Source organism: Vicugna pacos, chromosome 8, assembly GCF_048564905.1.
Source record: "Vicugna pacos chromosome 8, VicPac4, whole genome shotgun sequence".
Classification (NCBI taxonomy): Eukaryota; Metazoa; Chordata; class Mammalia; order Artiodactyla; family Camelidae; genus Vicugna; species Vicugna pacos.
In genome coordinates, this window is record NC_132994.1 from 31,371,453 (window position 1) to 31,388,416 (window position 16,964).

General features: G+C 43.1%; 1 protein-coding gene across 1 annotated transcript in view; it reads right to left on the reverse strand.

Annotated features, from left to right (window-relative positions):
- The window catches only part of PREP (prolyl endopeptidase), a 114,948-nt gene that overhangs the window by 87,797 nt on the left and 10,187 nt on the right, over positions 1 to 16,964 (reverse strand). Inside the window, exons 3-6 of the mRNA XM_072965692.1 lie at positions 7,064 to 7,197; positions 6,339 to 6,469; positions 3,458 to 3,667; positions 79 to 200 (exon numbers count right to left, since the gene is read on the reverse strand). Of these exons, the coding sequence (XP_072821793.1) occupies positions 79 to 200; positions 3,458 to 3,667; positions 6,339 to 6,469; positions 7,064 to 7,197 (597 nt within the window). The remainder of the gene's footprint in view (positions 1 to 78; positions 201 to 3,457; positions 3,668 to 6,338; positions 6,470 to 7,063; positions 7,198 to 16,964) is intronic.

Here is a 16,964-nt window from a genome sequence, read left to right on the forward strand (position 1 = left end):
ATCATCTAATGAGAATATTGATAAACACAATCCATGAGAGATGGTCTTTGTGGGTAAAATTTGAGGGTGGTACAATACCTCAGCTCCACCCATCCACTTGGGCTCATCAGGAAACTCAGCACACAGAATATCTTCTGACTGATCAGTCCCCAAGACATGGTAGCACAGCTTTTGGTGGAGATTGGTGGATGTCTCTGTGCCTGAAGGAGTTAAAAATGTACACTGAAATGTAGTTGGCAATTTTAAGAAAATCCACTCCTCCCACACTGTACAATGCTAGAAACTCTACAAAGTTAAGTATCTAGTTGCAGGATGCAAGGTTGATATACAAAAATTGATCATTTTCCTACATAACAGCAATGAACAAGAGGAATCTGAAATTAAAAACACAATGCCATTTACATTAGCAGCCCCCAAAATGGAATACCTAGGTGTAAATCTAATAAAAATACATACAAGATCTACAGGAGAGAAACTACAAAACCGATGAAATAAATCAAAGAATAAATGGAGAGATGTTCCATGTTCATCGACAGAAATACTCAATACTGTTAAGATGTCAGTTCTTCTCAACTTGATCTATAAATTCAATGCAATTCCAATCAAAATTCCAGCAAGTTATTTGTGGATATAAACAAACTTATGCCAAAATTTATATGGAGAGGCAAAAACCCCAGAAGAGCCAATGCAATATTGAAGAAAGAGAACAAGCTGGAGAACTGATACCACCCGATTCCAAAGTTTACTGTAAGTAATCAAGGCAGTGTGGAACTGGCAAAAGAATAAACAAATAGATAAGGGAACAGGGTAAAGGGCCCAGAAACAGACCCATATAAATTCAAATCAACTAATTTTTGATAAAGGAACAAAGGTAATAATATGGAGAAAAGATAATGTGTTCAACAAATGGCACTGGAACAACTGGACATGCAAAAAAAAAATGAATCTAGACACAGACCTCATACACGTCACAAAAATCAACTCAAAATGGATCACAGACCTAAAAATGTAAATGCAATTATAAAACTCCTAGAAGATGACACAGGAGAAAATCTAGATGACTCTGGGTTTGGTGATGACTTTTTAGATACAACATGGAAGGCATGATCCATGAAAGAAAGAAAGGATGAGCAGGACTTCATTAAAATTAAAACCTTCTGCTCCATGAAAGACATTGTCAAGAGAATGAAAAGACAAGGCATAGAATGCAAAAAATATCTGCAAAAGACACATCTGATTAACCACTGTTAATCAAAATATACAAAGAGCTTTTAAAACTCAACAATAAAACAAAGAATCCAATTAAAAAATGGGCCAAAGACCTTAACAGACACCACCCCAAAGAAGATACAAAGATAGCAAATAAGCACATGAAAAGATGGTCCCCAAAATATACCATCAAGGGAGTGCAAATTAAAACAGTGAGATACCACCACACACCTATGAAACTATGGCTTCTGGCTGATTATGATGTGTCACTGTAGGCTCATCAACTGTCCCCTCTGCTGGGGGTGTTGATAAGGGGGAGGCCATGCGTGTGTGAGAGGCAGAGGGCATACAGAAAATCTCGGCACCTTCAGCTCTGAACCTAAAACTGCTCTAAAAAATTAAGTCTATTAAGAAAAAGAAAGTGAAGTATCAGCTGGGTATCACCCTGGAAGTAATCATACATACCTGCTAATTTTGGATGCTGTTATGAAAATGTACCAAGCTTTCAGGACAATGAAGTAAAAAAGGAAGGTAATACCATAACATTAAAAAAAAAAAAGCATATGGTACTTGATGATTTTCCATAGGTTTTCCAAGAACTCTGGAAAGATGCACAGGATCAGAACTGCTTAGCCTCACTCCTAAGTCCTCCATCACGCACCCTGAGAGGCCGCTGAGGTCTTCTGGACAAGGGGACAGCAAAATGACAGCAGGGAGACGATGGTGGCTTTCTTAAATCAACCACAATCTCTAACCATTATTACTTCTGCCAATGAAAGTGAAAGCTAAATAATTTTCATGTTTTCCGCAAGTTTACTAACACTGTTCTCTAACCAGGAGTGGCCAGTTACACACTACTTTGGTGTCCTGGAACTTGGAAACAGCCAACATTGTCTAACTCAGCAGCACTCCTCACACAGGCGCCAATTCAGTGTACAGAGCTCAGAGGTCTTTCTTTAACCATATCCTTGAATAAAAAGCTTACTCTCAGTTCGCTGGTGAACCAAGAAAAATGTATTGCAGTAATCTAATCAAAAGGCAGCAAGAACTAAATGTAGCCAAAATAGATGAAATAGCCTTATTCCCAATTCAACTGGGGAGAAACAGAAAACAAAGTGTGTCCAAAGACGATACAGATACAGCAATTCGTGACAAGGGGACAGCACGTGCAGGAGACCGCACTGGAGTAGCTGCGCTGCCTACCAGCTCCAGGGCCTGCAACAAGCAGCTGAGACCCCTAGCTCCAAATCCCTAGCAAAGGGATGGTAAAACCCACCTGTAAACACCAACCGAGATAACACGAAAATACTGTGTGCCACGTGCAAATGTGGAGGAGCATAAAGAAGATGATGTTGACAACTTGTACCAGCAAGGTACGGGCAACAGGGCCCTTCCAGCCCGGGAGGGTGAGAGGCAAAGGGGGCAAGAAAGAGGGGCCACTTAACACAATAGGACCTCTGTGCAACTGAAGAGAATAAAGGCGTGACCTGGAAGTTAACAAGGACAAAAGTGTCAAAATAAATGCGACCAACACATAACCTGTAACTTCTGAGCAGAGGAAGAGATGCAACTACTGCAGTCAGGAAAATTTTATCATGTCATCACTCAACATCATTAAATAAGTTGGTTTTGTTAAAAAAAAAAAATCCATCATCTCCATGATCCCCTTGGGAGACAGAACACGCCAGTGAAGGATGGATCGCAGTAACGTTTCCAGTTTTTCAGTTGCCTGTATCTGCCTCCCCACTCACTGAATAGCAGGTGGTCCTATGACTTGCTTTGGCCAAAAGAATGCAGTGAGGTGATGTGCCCACAGCAAGTCTAGGCATCAAAGAGGCTGTGCCTTCAGCTCTCCCATTTGGAATCCTGCTGAGCTGCCGTGTGGACAAGCCCAGGCTGGCCCGCTAGAGGCTGAGAGACCACATGGGAGCAGAACCGAGGTCCCAGACACATGCAAGACTCAAGCCAAGATCAGCCAACTGACCGGCAGCAGACCACAGATACATGACAGAATTCAGCTAAGCCCAAAGAACTGCCTGACCAACCCGTAGGCTCACAGGCAAAAATCAGCAGCCATTACTCTAAGCCACACAACCGTGCAGGGACCTGCTAACTGCTACAATGTGCTCTGAGGAAACATAGCTCTAGCCCAAGCAACCTCTACGTAGGGTTTAGCATCCTTCTTTAAGTCATGTTATGTTACACTTCATTTCATGAAAAAGGTGCTTCATCTGAAGTCTTAACTTACCATCGCTTTTTCCATCCTGTTGTGGGTATGCGTTGTAGAACATTCCCTTCCCGTCATGGGTCCAGGCCATACAGCTGAACTTGACTCTTTCCAGCACATCTGGAAGCTCTTTGGCACCATCGACTTTCATGAACTTGATCGTCACCCAGTCTGAGCCGCTGGCACTGAGACCATAGGCAAAATATTCACCATCTTCACTGAATGCATAGCCTAAGGGACACATGAGAAACTGTCATATGTGAACAAAGGGACACAACTCCCAGCCTCACACACTGCCCCCTGTGCCGTCTGACAAAGCTCTCCGTCACATACGGGGACAGAATGCGGCAACAGGAGGAACAAGCACCTGGTAGTGAGCAGCTCTGGGAGCTCACCCAGGTCTCCCAGGAATTCACCCTATGACCTTGGACAGGTTTCCTAATCTCTTCAGGTCTTAGTTTGTTCATCTGTAAAATGAAGTACTGGATTAGATGGCCACTAAGAGGCTTCCATTGTTAAAATTTCTTTAACTCAAAAAGCAGTTCATTTAAAAGCAGAGCTCATCTGGGACTTCCAGCATATTTTATTTATACTCTACAGGGAAGGAGAGGATGAGAGAGTAAGGAAACTGCTTTCAGAGTAATGACTGTAACAGAGCTAAACTGAAGCCATTACGTAATTTTTAGAACAGATTCCAAACTATGTGAAATTGCTCTTTACAATCTCATTCTCTGAGCACTGCTGGCACTCAAGGACTAACTTCCACACCATCGGACACCACAAGCCCAGGTAAATGACGCCTGAGGGTCTGCACTGAAGGCTCACACAATGCATATTCCAAAAGTGACTGTGAGAAAGAAAGAAAAGCAACATCACTGATGGAAAAATCGCACTGATTCTTCGGGACCATCACAAACAGAATGTTCTACCACTGTGGAATGTTTCTTGACAAATATTTATGTGTTTATATTGGCTTTTATGATAATAAAGAATGTGTAGTATTTGGTACTAGACACTCACACCAGAGATTTCCTCTTTTGATGTCTGCTAAACTTCAGTGGCGGTCGAAAATTACCCTAAGAAACCCAGCTGTTTTCAGGGGTTGCCTACTATTTTACATGGAATTTGTATGAGTAGAAGTATGTTTAAAATTTCATAAAACCTACTTTTTAATCACTTGTAATTCCTAGAAAGTATCCAGGCTCACACATATATAAATGCAGAAATGAGTCAAGAAAGTGATGAGAAAAAAAAAAAGTGATGAGAAAATGTTCACTTTTTAGGGGGAGGGTGTAGTGGTAGAGTGCATGCTTAGCATGCACTAAGTCCTGGCTTAATCCCCAGGACCTTCATTAAGAAAAAGTAAATAAATAGACCTAATGATCTCCTCCCTAAAAAAATTTTTTTAAAATGTTCACTTTTTACTCTACATAAACGATATATAATTTTTTAATTAAAAAATTTAAATAAAACATTTTGATTTGAAATATATGTTTAAAAAGTCATACACTATCAAAAGAAATCTGCACATCTACCTAATATTGTAACTTCCCTCAAATATCATTTACAGAAAACTCAAAGACTGGGACCAAGTCCCATGTCTAATTTACTTTGTCATCCATCAGGGCCTGTACATGACAAGCATTACATAGAAGAGTTATTGGATTGAATTATTAGAGTGAGAGGTGAGACCCTGTGATAATGAAGTCCTCCTGGATGAGTTGCAATGGACTTTGGCTGAAATGAAATGAATTTTCTATACAGGGTATATTACTGTACAGAATTAAATTCATTCACAACTGTAAGATCAAATTCTTGGAAGAAAACTCATAAGAAGCCAGCTGGCATCTTATTGCCAATATCTCAATATCAAAGGATTGGATTAAGGATCATCGTCTATATACAGTCCACTAGGGGAGAGGAGGAGGGAACCACTAAATGAGTGAATGCCTTTATAAAAGGAACTTTGCACAGATCTGTTGGAACACAGCTCTTTAATTCCCACCTAATCATTTATAGGACTTCAGTGTTCCAATTGCTCAATTTTGTAGGGCTGAATCTCCAGAACAAAACAGAAGATGGTACAGAGAAAATGCTGAGCCAACTTCACTAAAGAATATCTAAGATGCTAACCAGAGATGGTTCTCAGAGTCTGTAACTATTAAACTATAGAACCAGAGTACAGACAACTTCCCTACCCTAGAAGTAGTGCTGACAGCACCAACCAGGGGTAATCTTTGTAGCCTGTGGAAGAGGCTATCTTGAGAGTAAGTATTTAGGGGACATACGGCAACTGCATACCTACTTTTGCACAGAACAAAACTTATCTACTTAGTTTTTCTTCAGCTTGCATCCTATGGGGCCAGGGTACCAAGCTGCCTAATTTCTGTAAGACTGTGTTTTACACTTTTAATTCTAATTCTTTTAATACTTTTAATTTAATTCTAATTTTATACTTTTAATTCTAATTCTCATTCTTTCCCCACCAAGGAAGTACAGATCTCATAAATATTCTTTCCTGCTTCATATTTACACTTAAAACATTCTTTGTACAACTTAAATTTCTTACAGAAGAGGGTTAACTTTTTCCCAAACACAGGTGGGTCTCAAGGACGCTACGGGAACTGATGATGATGCTTCCAGGTCCCAGGAGCCCTAGAAGCTAGCTGAGGTCCAGGGCGCACTATTCTCAAGTTCTGCTTCACACCATCAAAAGAACACGTGACTACTCACATGCTGGAGATACATTGTGCAGGAATCAGCTCTCCTGATGCTGCATGTGCATCTGCTCTACAATACGGCCCACGCCCTGCCTCGTATTTTAGAGGCGGGGCAACGGGACCACCACCAGAGCTGCACGTGAGAACCCAGGGACCCCGTGGCCCTGCTGTGTAGCCCTCACCTCGGAGCGCCACCGTGCCATCATCGGAGAGCATGTTGGGGTCGAGGAACACTCTGGCTTCGCCCTCTAAGGAATCCTGTACATATAATACTCGCTGGTTCTGTAAACCTGAATTGTAAAAATAGAAATACCTGGGGGACAGAGATGGTCTTTATTTAGCTGTGGAGTTTTCTACTTGTGACGTAAAAACAAGCACACACAAACAAAAAGAAAAAGAAAAACAACACACAAAGGTCCAACTGCAAACAAGCCATGCCAGGGACGGGGGATGAGCGTGGAAGGTCCCACCATCTCCCTGTACCTATAGTTTGTTACCTGAATTGCCTGAAGTGGCTGTTAGGGGGAGAGGGGCCAGAGAGGTGAGTTGCATATAATAAAATCTTTCCAAGCAGCATAAGCCAAAGAAAATTAATTTTAGAGGCAAACAAGTCTTCACTACAGTCTACAAATCACACAATCTCATCGATTCCCAGCCATAAGAATGATTTTCTACAATCTAGATTTCATCCTAGGACACATCTCCATTAAATTTCTTAGTCCTTCTCTTAAGAATTTGGACGACAGATAAAAAAATATTATCCTCATAGTCAAGCACAGAAATGAACTGATTTTTATGATGAACTAAGTTTATAAACTGCTAAGTTATTTGGAATTTGTATGGTAAAATTTAAGAAAGTAAGATTAGAAAAGTAAAAGGGAAATGAAGTAAAAGCGACTTCACGTACCTTTTTCCTTTCTTGAAGTGGCAACTGTACTTGGGGTAGTCATACAGTTCAGTCATTCTCTCTTTGTATAAACCCCTGATAGGGCACTGCTCAAGAAATGGCACAGTGATCTTGTTCTGGGCCTCCACAAAAGCCTACAGAGAAAATTTAAAAGAACAAAGCAAGTCAAATATAAATTTTTCCATGTGGAATGTTTTCCATTAACAAGTATCAGCAAGATCCAGCAATTTCAATTCTGGGAATCCAGCTGAAGGAAACAAAAACACTATGTCAAAGAGATATCTGCACCCCATGTTCACAGCAGTATTATTTACAATAGTCACAACATGGAAACAACCTAAGTGCCCACTGATGGATAATGGATAAAATGTGGTGAATATACAGACAACTGAGTATTATTCAGCCATAAAAAGTAGGAAATTCTTCCATCTGCAACAACATGGATGGACCTTGAGGGCATTATGCTAAGTGAAACAAGTCAAACAGAGAAAGACAAATACCGTATATCTCACTTTTACGTGGAGTCTTAAAACAAAACAAAAACCCCAAGGTCAAAGAAAAACCAGATTTGTGGTTATTAGAGGCAGGGGATAAAAGTTGGCAGAACTGGATGAAAGTGGTCAAAAAGTACAAGCTTCCAAAGATAAGTAAGTACTAGGGACGAAACATACAATGTGGTGACTACGGTCAGCACTGCTGTACGACACAGATGAAAGCTGTTGAAAGGTGATAAATCCTAACAGTTCTCGTCACAAGGGAAAAAATGTGTTATTCTTTCTTTTGGTGTCTGTATGAGATGACGGATGTCAACTGGCAATCATTTCATGATACACGGAAGTCAAACAATTATGCTGTACACCTCAAACTTATACAGTGCTGCTGTCAATTTTAACTCAGTAATAAGTGGGAAAAATATTTTTTAAAATGTGTTAGTGAAAGCATATCTTCCCTCAATAAATAACAACTAATACTTCCATGGCACTAACTACGTACCAGGAGACCGTTAACTGCTTTAGAACTCACAGTCCTACGGAGAAGGTTCTTTCATTAGTCCTCTTGATCGATGAGGAGATTGAGTCTTAGAGTGGTTAAAAAGGTGCCAAACCTTTTTAAGTTTGCAAACTTAAAAATGCAAGTGGCAGAGCTGGCTCTTACCAGCACACTACACTGCTGCCCAGACCATGCACTGTCAAGAAACCACATTCACTCTGTGCCAAGGCTCCTGGCTTCCGTGCAGCTGGTGATCCCAAAAGAAATCAGTGTTAAAGAAATCAAGTCAGAGATACTGCTTTTGTATCAATTTTGTTTTTGACTATCTTTCTAACACCTACTACCCTTGTCAACTTCAGAGAACTTTGCTAAATTTGCAAACTAAAGAATATTAAAAAAAATTGGAAAGTGGGTGGCATTGAATAAGGATAGCAACAAAAATGGTTTATGAGAACAGCAAGAGACAGCTTGCTAGAGGTCAGGATACCCTGTTTGCAAAGGCTGGGAAAGGGGCAGTTTTTACAACAGATCAGTTGTATCCATGCATAACCTATTCATAACTAAGCAGTTAGAAAGTTTATAATACTATAACAATATGATAATACTATATAAAATCTTGGGTCCATAATAATTCACATCTGGCTATTAGAAGTGAAACAAGAATAAGTGTATCATCTCTAAATTCAATTGAAGGTTTAACTAGATGCCTATAAAAAAGTAAGCCCTTTTGTACAGGAGAAAACGTCAGGAAATTAACAACTTACTGTATTTGGAATGGCAGACAAAAATGTGTTCCTATCAGAGTCCATCAGATCTGAGGGCCCCGCCCAGCTCCAGCAGTTTTTAAATGGGCTCTCCTACACAAACCACCAACCCTGCTCTAGGGAACCATGGTTCCAGCTGAGAGGCAGGGGTTCTAAAACTCAAGGTTTATAATGCACTAGGAAACAAGAGAGAAACAGTGTGAGGAACGAGCACGGTCATGAACAACAGTTTTGCAAGAGGATCAATTTAAGAGAAATAAAACTGTTACGGGTCACAGTTCTTATTTCATTCAAACAGAAAATAAAATTGAGAGAGTCCCAGAAAATACAACTGCCTATCTTGAGGGATTGGCAAAACTCACCCTAGCCTACTTTCCCGTGACTCCAGCTTAGAGGAGTTCTGATGTTTTTAACAGTTGGGCGGGGGTAGGGGGTGGGCCTACATGGCTCACAACACCTGAAATACTTCCTGTGTGGCCCTTTGCCAGGAAAGTTTGCTGTCTCCACTCTACCTCATTGAAAAGTGTCAATGAGGAAATTAGCTTTTGTTTTTTCATTGCAAAACCGATGCACAACTGTGAAGCCACACAGGGGCAGCATTCTGGAGATCACTAAGCCTGGGCAAGAGCATAACCTGATTTCATGGAGGAAGGAAGCACCAGGCCTACTTTACAGACATGGAAACAGAGGTATGTGGTATTGAAGTCATCTGGCCAAGGTCACACAGTGAGTTAGCAGTAGTACCTACATCCCACAAACATGGAGGAGTTTCTGCTGCAAATTATACGTACGTGTGTGGGCGTGCATATGTGTGTGCGTAAACGTGTGTGTGTGTGTGTGTATAAAATGAATGAGCTGGGTAAAGCAATTATGGTTAAATCAAATGGCTGGTGTCCAGTATGATCTGGCAGAAAACCACAAGCATGGTCACGTGTGAAGGGCTGACAGCATCCTGGAGACCAGAGAAGGAAGCACACTTGGACCCCCTCTCACTGCTGGGAGTTCAGCAGAATTCAGAAATGACTTTCCAAGTGCAGGGATACCCCCATAAAAAAGAAGCCAAGACTGGCAAAGCTCATCCCTGAGGCTGCAGGACCCAAGGCCAGGGAGGCTGGATGCTCATGCAGAAAACTGAAGTCAGGTCATGCCAAACAGGGAATGAGAGGTGGCTGCTTCAGGAAATAGGTCTAGAAACTGAGACTCCAGAGGAATGGAATAAAAGTACTCTACAAGACTCATTTAGGAACCTAAAAAGAGAGAAAAGAGTGCCCCTTATTTTCCAGTATTCACTGAACATTTACAAATATTAACAGTACATCAGACAACAAAGCAAACCTTGAATTCCATGAAGAAAGATTGTTCAGGTCATGGTTATGACTGTAATGTGATAAACTTCAGCTCAGGGAGGTGCCTTTCTCCTCCTGGCCCCACACACCCTTACTCACCACCACGGAGGAGAGAGAAACCCAGCTGGTGAGAGCCCGAAACCCGCAGGGCTTGTCTTTTAACAGTAAAAGCCCGGAGTGGGTCCATCCGCTCTCTGGTCAGGAAGGCTCCCACGGAGCTCCCCACTGCACGTGGGGAACAGATCAGGTGCAACTTCCAGAAGCCCAGACAACTCTCTCTCCACCTTCTCTACCTGTCCCCATGTGGGCAAATCAGCTTGCTCCCTCACTAGGCTAGTGACTACCAATCAAGGGAGAAGAAAGGAGAAAGCCTCATTTTGACCTCAGATTCAAGCCTTGTTCTCAAATCCTGCACTGCCAGGGAGCCCATTCAAAGCTGGAACAGTAACCCCATCTGGTTCCATTCTCTGGTGTACACACTACTGAACAGAACCCCAGCAAGGACAGAGGTGATCTGCACATCAAATCCAAACCTATTAAAAACACGCGCACATCCTCATGAATAATCCTTATATCAATGAGGGAATCTAAACTACAACAAGAGTATTCAGAAAACAAGGAAAACCACGAAGGATTAAAAGGGTGTGGCATCTGTTTCTTTTCGGTAACTTTAGGAGGTCCCGCTGATAGACTGGGGAAGGGGGCTGTGACCTCTGCTGGCCACCAGAGCACCCGTCCCCTAGATCCAGGGATTCATCCAGGGCCAGGCAGGACAACCATGCAGGATGAGGCTCGAGGCTAGTCTAGGGGCCTGTTTCATCACTCTCACACACATCAGGGTGGCTGACCTGATCAAGCCCACAGTACGGAACTCAGGAGTGTATCTGGAACAGGCTCGGGAGACAATGTCGCTGTCTGGATGTGCCATGTACCAAAGGACAGAGATCACACTGTGACTGATGAGGTACACCTGGCCCAGGTGAGGTCCTCTGTACCCAAATAAAAAGGCTTAGTCTGGAAAGTGACAGTTATGCCTTTAGAAGTTTAAGGTTTACCTTCTCTCTTGATGAGATTTTATCATTTCTGTTATCTTATACCACCATCTGTCAGGGATGATGTTAGTGATACCTGTCTGTATTCTAACTACGCTAACTCCTTTCTACATTCCTTACATAAGTAAACCCTGTTCATTCTCATAAACAGAGTCTTTCTTCAATTCTTACCTACATGTAACAGCCAATAAGGTAGTTGTAAACCCAGACAAAGCAACCAGAATCCTTTTTCAGGCATAGAGGTGAACACGCGAAGGCAGAAATTATCTCATCTTATGAGATTTGGAGCTATAAGGACTATGTAAAACCTGAAAAGGCAAAGCCCATTTTCCTCTTCCATGTGGCAGAGGCTGCTAGAAAGCAAGACACTCAGAGAAAAGCAGATGACCTAAGAGACAAAGACAGGTTTCAAGAAATATCGCATGCACTCCTGGATCAGGCTGTGTCTAAAGGCATATACTGAGCTTCGATGATGTGAGCCGTTCAGCAATTTGTTTTATGTGAGCCAGTGTGAGCTGGCTTTCAGGCACTGCTCCTCTACAGTCCTGGCTGGTACTGCTCCTCCAGGAGTCCCTCCACTTGCAGAGCCAGGTGAGCCTGGCTGAGCATGGGCAGACGAGAAGAGGAGGAACCCACCAGAAGCTTGCCCAAGGGAAGGATGGGGAAAAGGCCATCTACACCAGTCTCATCAGTAAATGAGGAAGAGTGAAATTTAACTAGACGTTCAAAGTTTTAAAGTAACAAAAGAAAATAAAAGGAAATGAATGAGCTAGAACATTTAAGAATATAACATGTAAGTCCTAGAACCACCCCTTTCTAAAAAAAAATAAGGAAAAAACCCCCACGCAGCTAACCAACGCTCTGACTAAACTAATCAAAAGGGTGGAGAGAAGTTACAGATACTGGAAATTAGAAATGATAGAAATAAAGCCACAGACAGCAGAATAAAGTCATTATAAGAAATAATTCACATAACCCCATGCTACTAAATTTTAAAATCTCAATGATACAATTTTCCAGGAAATACAACTGACTAAAATTGATCTAAAAAGAAAGGAACAGAGCCAAGAATTAATTGCAATAAAAGAATTTGTCCCAGATTGCTCTAAAGATGAGGCCTTTTAAATTATCAGATAATTCTTATGCTATTTAAACTATTTAATAATAAATGCCATGCAGAGCATTTATTAAGCACTTTATTGCGTCTACCACTCTGCTGCTTTGATCACAAACATCATCCCTTAATTTTCACCACAAGCATACACAGTAGTTTTCTCTAAACTATAAATCAGAAAATTGAAGATTCGAGGGGTTAATAAGCATGACCAATGTCACATCTCTGATAAAACTGTGGAGTTAAGATTCAAACCTATCTTTCTACCTGTAAAACTGCTCACTAAGTGACTATACACTATTGCTTTCCTGTGAATAAACAGGTTCCAAGACCTCGAATGGTTCTTGTTAGTTGCTGGGGAGAACAGGGTAGAAAGAAGATTCTGGCAGAAGGGAGACAAGTTAGGAAGGTACTGAATGTCCAGCTCGGTGGCAGTGCACGTCTGAGCCAGGGCAGTTGTCAGCAGGGATGAAGACAAGAAGGGAAGGAGATTTTACAGAGTTGGGACTGGAGCTCCAGAGAATTGTGTGTGTGATTAGACAGAAAGCTGATCCCAACGGTCGGAGTTGGGTCTGTATTACAGAGGAGAGTCCGAGTCTTTATGATGACACAGGCCTCAGTTTCCTTCAGTGAGAAAAATCAGAATCACGAACACTGTCCCTTCAATTTGCAAAGACGCTATGAACAAGTGAGGCGTCTGTGAGAACCTTGAGGCGCCCTGTATAAATCAAAGGTGTTATTATCGGTCTCTAGTCATGCCTAAGCATTCTCTAGGGCAGTTCTCCCAAGCTTTCTGGATCTTAAGCACCAGGTGGTGAGGTGCTTGGGAGATAGAAGTCTGAATAATCGTGTGTTCCAGAAGTAGAGCTTGGGCATCTGTAGTTTGAACACACACCCAGGAGATTTTTAGGACTGAGTGCTTTCCCCCAGACATGGCAGCTGCAGTGGTGAGTGACTTTAGATACATAAGAGAAAAGTCAGAGCTACTTTCATTCTTCAGTTGTTAGTTCTCTAATAACTGTTTTCCCACAGACACCATGTCTGGTATCAGCAGTTCTCATGGAGGAAGTGTGGATTATTCGAACCAAAGCTCAGTAGCTGCCTCTGGGGAAAATATTCATGTTAAACGTACACAAGCACCTTAAGAATTTCATCAATGTTCTGGGTGTGCCTTCCTGAAATGGAGCTTGCCCTGACTCCCAGCCTCTACTCAAGCTGTGGCTCAGCCTCCAGCAGCTCAAAGGTTAAGTGGCTCACCCATCTCCAATCTCTGATCTTCCTAGGCTGGAATGTGATTCCCTGCACAGGCCCCATCCGTCTCCCCCCCCCCCCCCCCGTGGAACCTACTGCTTGGTGCAGTGGGCACACAGATAAAGCTAGGACAGGGGAGGTCAGGGAGGGCCTGGGCACCTGTAGAGAAGGAAGAGGAATAAAACCAGCAGACCTGTGGCATTTGGGCTAGCCAGTATCCACTCCCCTCCCCGGTGTTCTCCCTGCTCAGTGGGACAGAAGCTCTACACAGCTGTCCTGCCACTACAGAAGCCAAAGAGGATCCGTGAGGCTTCCACCAAATCTTTTGTCATTGCCACAGCACAACCAAGGGGCGAGCACACGTCTGGAGCTTGGCCAGTCAAAACTCCCTCTCCTGGGATGCAGCACGAGAACAAGGGACAGAGGGCTGAATGACTGTAATAACAGACGCCATCAGCTGTGCTGAGTGAAAACTGGGAACTCCTGCCGCGGAGCCCCAGAACGAGCTGGTTCCTGCCTGCTCCAAGCCTGGCCCTTCAGTCCACCCCAGGAGCTCGCCTCCTATCCTTGCTATGAATTCCTTATTTGCCTCGTGTGGCCAGAATTCATTTCTGCTCCTTGCATCAAAAGCCTTGTTGCAGAAGGCAAGAGAAAGGAAATGGAAAAGAGAGATCACTCCTTAGAAAAGAGGGTGGCAACGCTATCATACATTTGATAATTATCCCACGCACAGATCAAAAGGACGACATTCCCTAAATACATACGTCAACTGTGGATTTACGAGAAGTATGTTTGTGAATCATAATAAAGGCTAACACTTCTGTAGGAGGTGCTGAGATGTTTAAGACCTTGGAAGTCTTGGAGATTGAGAAAACATGTGCTAATATATTTACCTAAAGCATTTCTTGCTTCTGCTAGAGAAGGAACAACATAGTAGTAATTCTCAATCCAGGTCCTCCCGTGAAGCATTAATGAATGGGTGGCAGGGCGTTTCAGACCAGCTTTGCCAGGGTGGTTCAAAAAACACCAATTAAAAGGGGCACTACCAGTAAGTAGCTTTAGGGTAATCTTTGACCTAATTTGATCATTACACTTTGGAACAATGAAACCATACTTAGAAGTTGCAGTTCCATTGCGGGTGGGGTGAGGGGTAAATCAATGCTCAGAATCTAAGTTTCTTCTTCTAAAAAACTAGAATTCAAAAGGAAAATCCTGCTTCACTTTGTGGATGAAGATAAAAACACAGAACTGTCTTCAAAAGTCAACACTCTGAGTATGCAAGTAGGGACTAGTCTGAAAGCCCACATCTCAACACGTTTATTAAGCAGCAGTGCCCACGCTGCACCACCTTTGAACAGAGCTCCGCCGTGCATGGAAAACGAACTTTTATGTGCATTTTCTCAGTTGGGTGTCATTAAAACCTTGGAGCTAGACGAACTGAGCGTGATTATATTCATCTTATAGATGAAGGAAAGGAATACCAGGTAAGGCAGGACAAGAAAATGGGAGGCCAAGGGCTATGACTTCCAGTCCCACCTGGCAAACACTCTGCAGCCTGACAGCCTGGCAGGGAGATGCGAGTGGACAAGAGAGTCTCGGCTCGCCCAGCTCCGCCCCAGTTCTTCCCCAGCTGGCTCTGTCCATGCTGGGCGCGCACGCCGCCCAGGGAGACCCAGGCCAGACTGATTGCAGCACAGAGCAGAAACACCTCACGCTATGTGCTTTTACAGTTAACCTTCAAAGAACAAAAACAACAAGCAAGTGAGCAAACCAAAAAACCAGGTTTCAGGACAGACAGGAAGGATGCCAGGGAAAGGTGTTATCTGCCCCAAATTCCATTCTCCACCACTTCTGTGACATCAAAATACCCACACAGAAACCCTAGGCTATTGAAATATCCTAGAAAGAAGTCCTTTAATATTTAAATCTTCCCTTCTAAGGAAGAAAAGAGTGCGGGCAGGGGAAGAAAAAGGTGCTATTTCCAGGTTCCTTACCTGCAAGAAGACTGAAAAGTGTTCTCGTGGCTACTCTCACAGCCCCTGATCCACAGGCGTAACGGGCTGCCTTTAACTATTCAGCCACATGGGATGGGGGGGCAAATAATGTCCTAGAAAAGACCTACATTGTGTATTCCTTTGATCCTCTGTGAAACAAACAGTAATTTAATTTTTCAGAAGGAATGAACACAAAAACTTTTATTTTTAAATTTTTTTTGCTGGTTCCTATTAAGAGTCCTTCTTTCAAGATCCACAGAGGACACAGAGCTGCTGTTACTGCCATTTAGCCCAGCCCAGCCCTCAAGAAGGAAAAAAGCAGCCATCTGATACATGCAGCTGGTATCCCATATTCGCTTACCTCCTGCAGGACAGTTTCTGCAGAAGCCAGACTCGACAATTAGTTACAATGACAGCAGCTATCCCTTGAAAGGTGTAAATTCTTCCTTTCTGTATCTCCCCTTATGTAACTCAGGGACAAGTTCTAGAATATTCAGCCAAGAGGGTGAAGCCACAATACAATGAAGTAAGATGAGGAGACTCTTCAAAAGGTCACAAGGACGTTGCTTCTATCTGACTGTAAAGCAGCAAAACCCAGCCCAGTGATGCAGAGAACTAGCCACTATCAAGAAGGGGAGCAGATGGTGCCATGTGGATGGACTGCACCACGATGGGCTGGATGGGGAGGCCAGGAAAAAGAAATAGGCATTTAGTAAGTTCACAGTGACCTGACAGTGAAGACGGCTGCTACACCAACCAGAGCAGGGCAAGCAAACTCCAAGGGCTGGAGAGGCGGAGTGGGTAGAGCAGCTCCCTGGCCAGTAAACACAGAAGACTCCACAGTTCCCTGCGATGGGGTCCACCTGTGCCGCGAAGGACACAGGATGATGTTAAAGTTGCGGCACTGGGCAGCTGGGCCCCACTGTGATCAGTGAGAATTGTTTATGCTGACGGGAGACGTGACAAAGGAAGGAGGGGCTTCAGCTAGAGGGAGGGGCACGCAGAGTGGCTGATGGACAGGAAGAGAGGGAGACGGCCCACAATAAGATCTGAAAGTTCCGAAGGAGCCAGAACACAAACTGAGAGGAGAAAGAGGTTGCACAGAGTTAAGGCAGAGTGTGAGGTTTGGGGTTCACTTGTTCATCTGTCACAGGAAACCAGAGGGAACTGTGGAAGTTAGACTGGGAAGTCAATCACACTTCTATCAGTCAATGGGGGATGGGAGCCTTGCTATCAGCAGACTGGATGCTGGTTACTCAGCGTCAATCAGGGTGCATCAACACTGCTACATACTTCCTTGGATGATGTGAGAAGGGCAGGCTGGAAAAGTCTGCTGAGTGGGAAGTAGGGGCTAACTGCCTGTGTGGACCTGCCCATCTGTCTACAAATC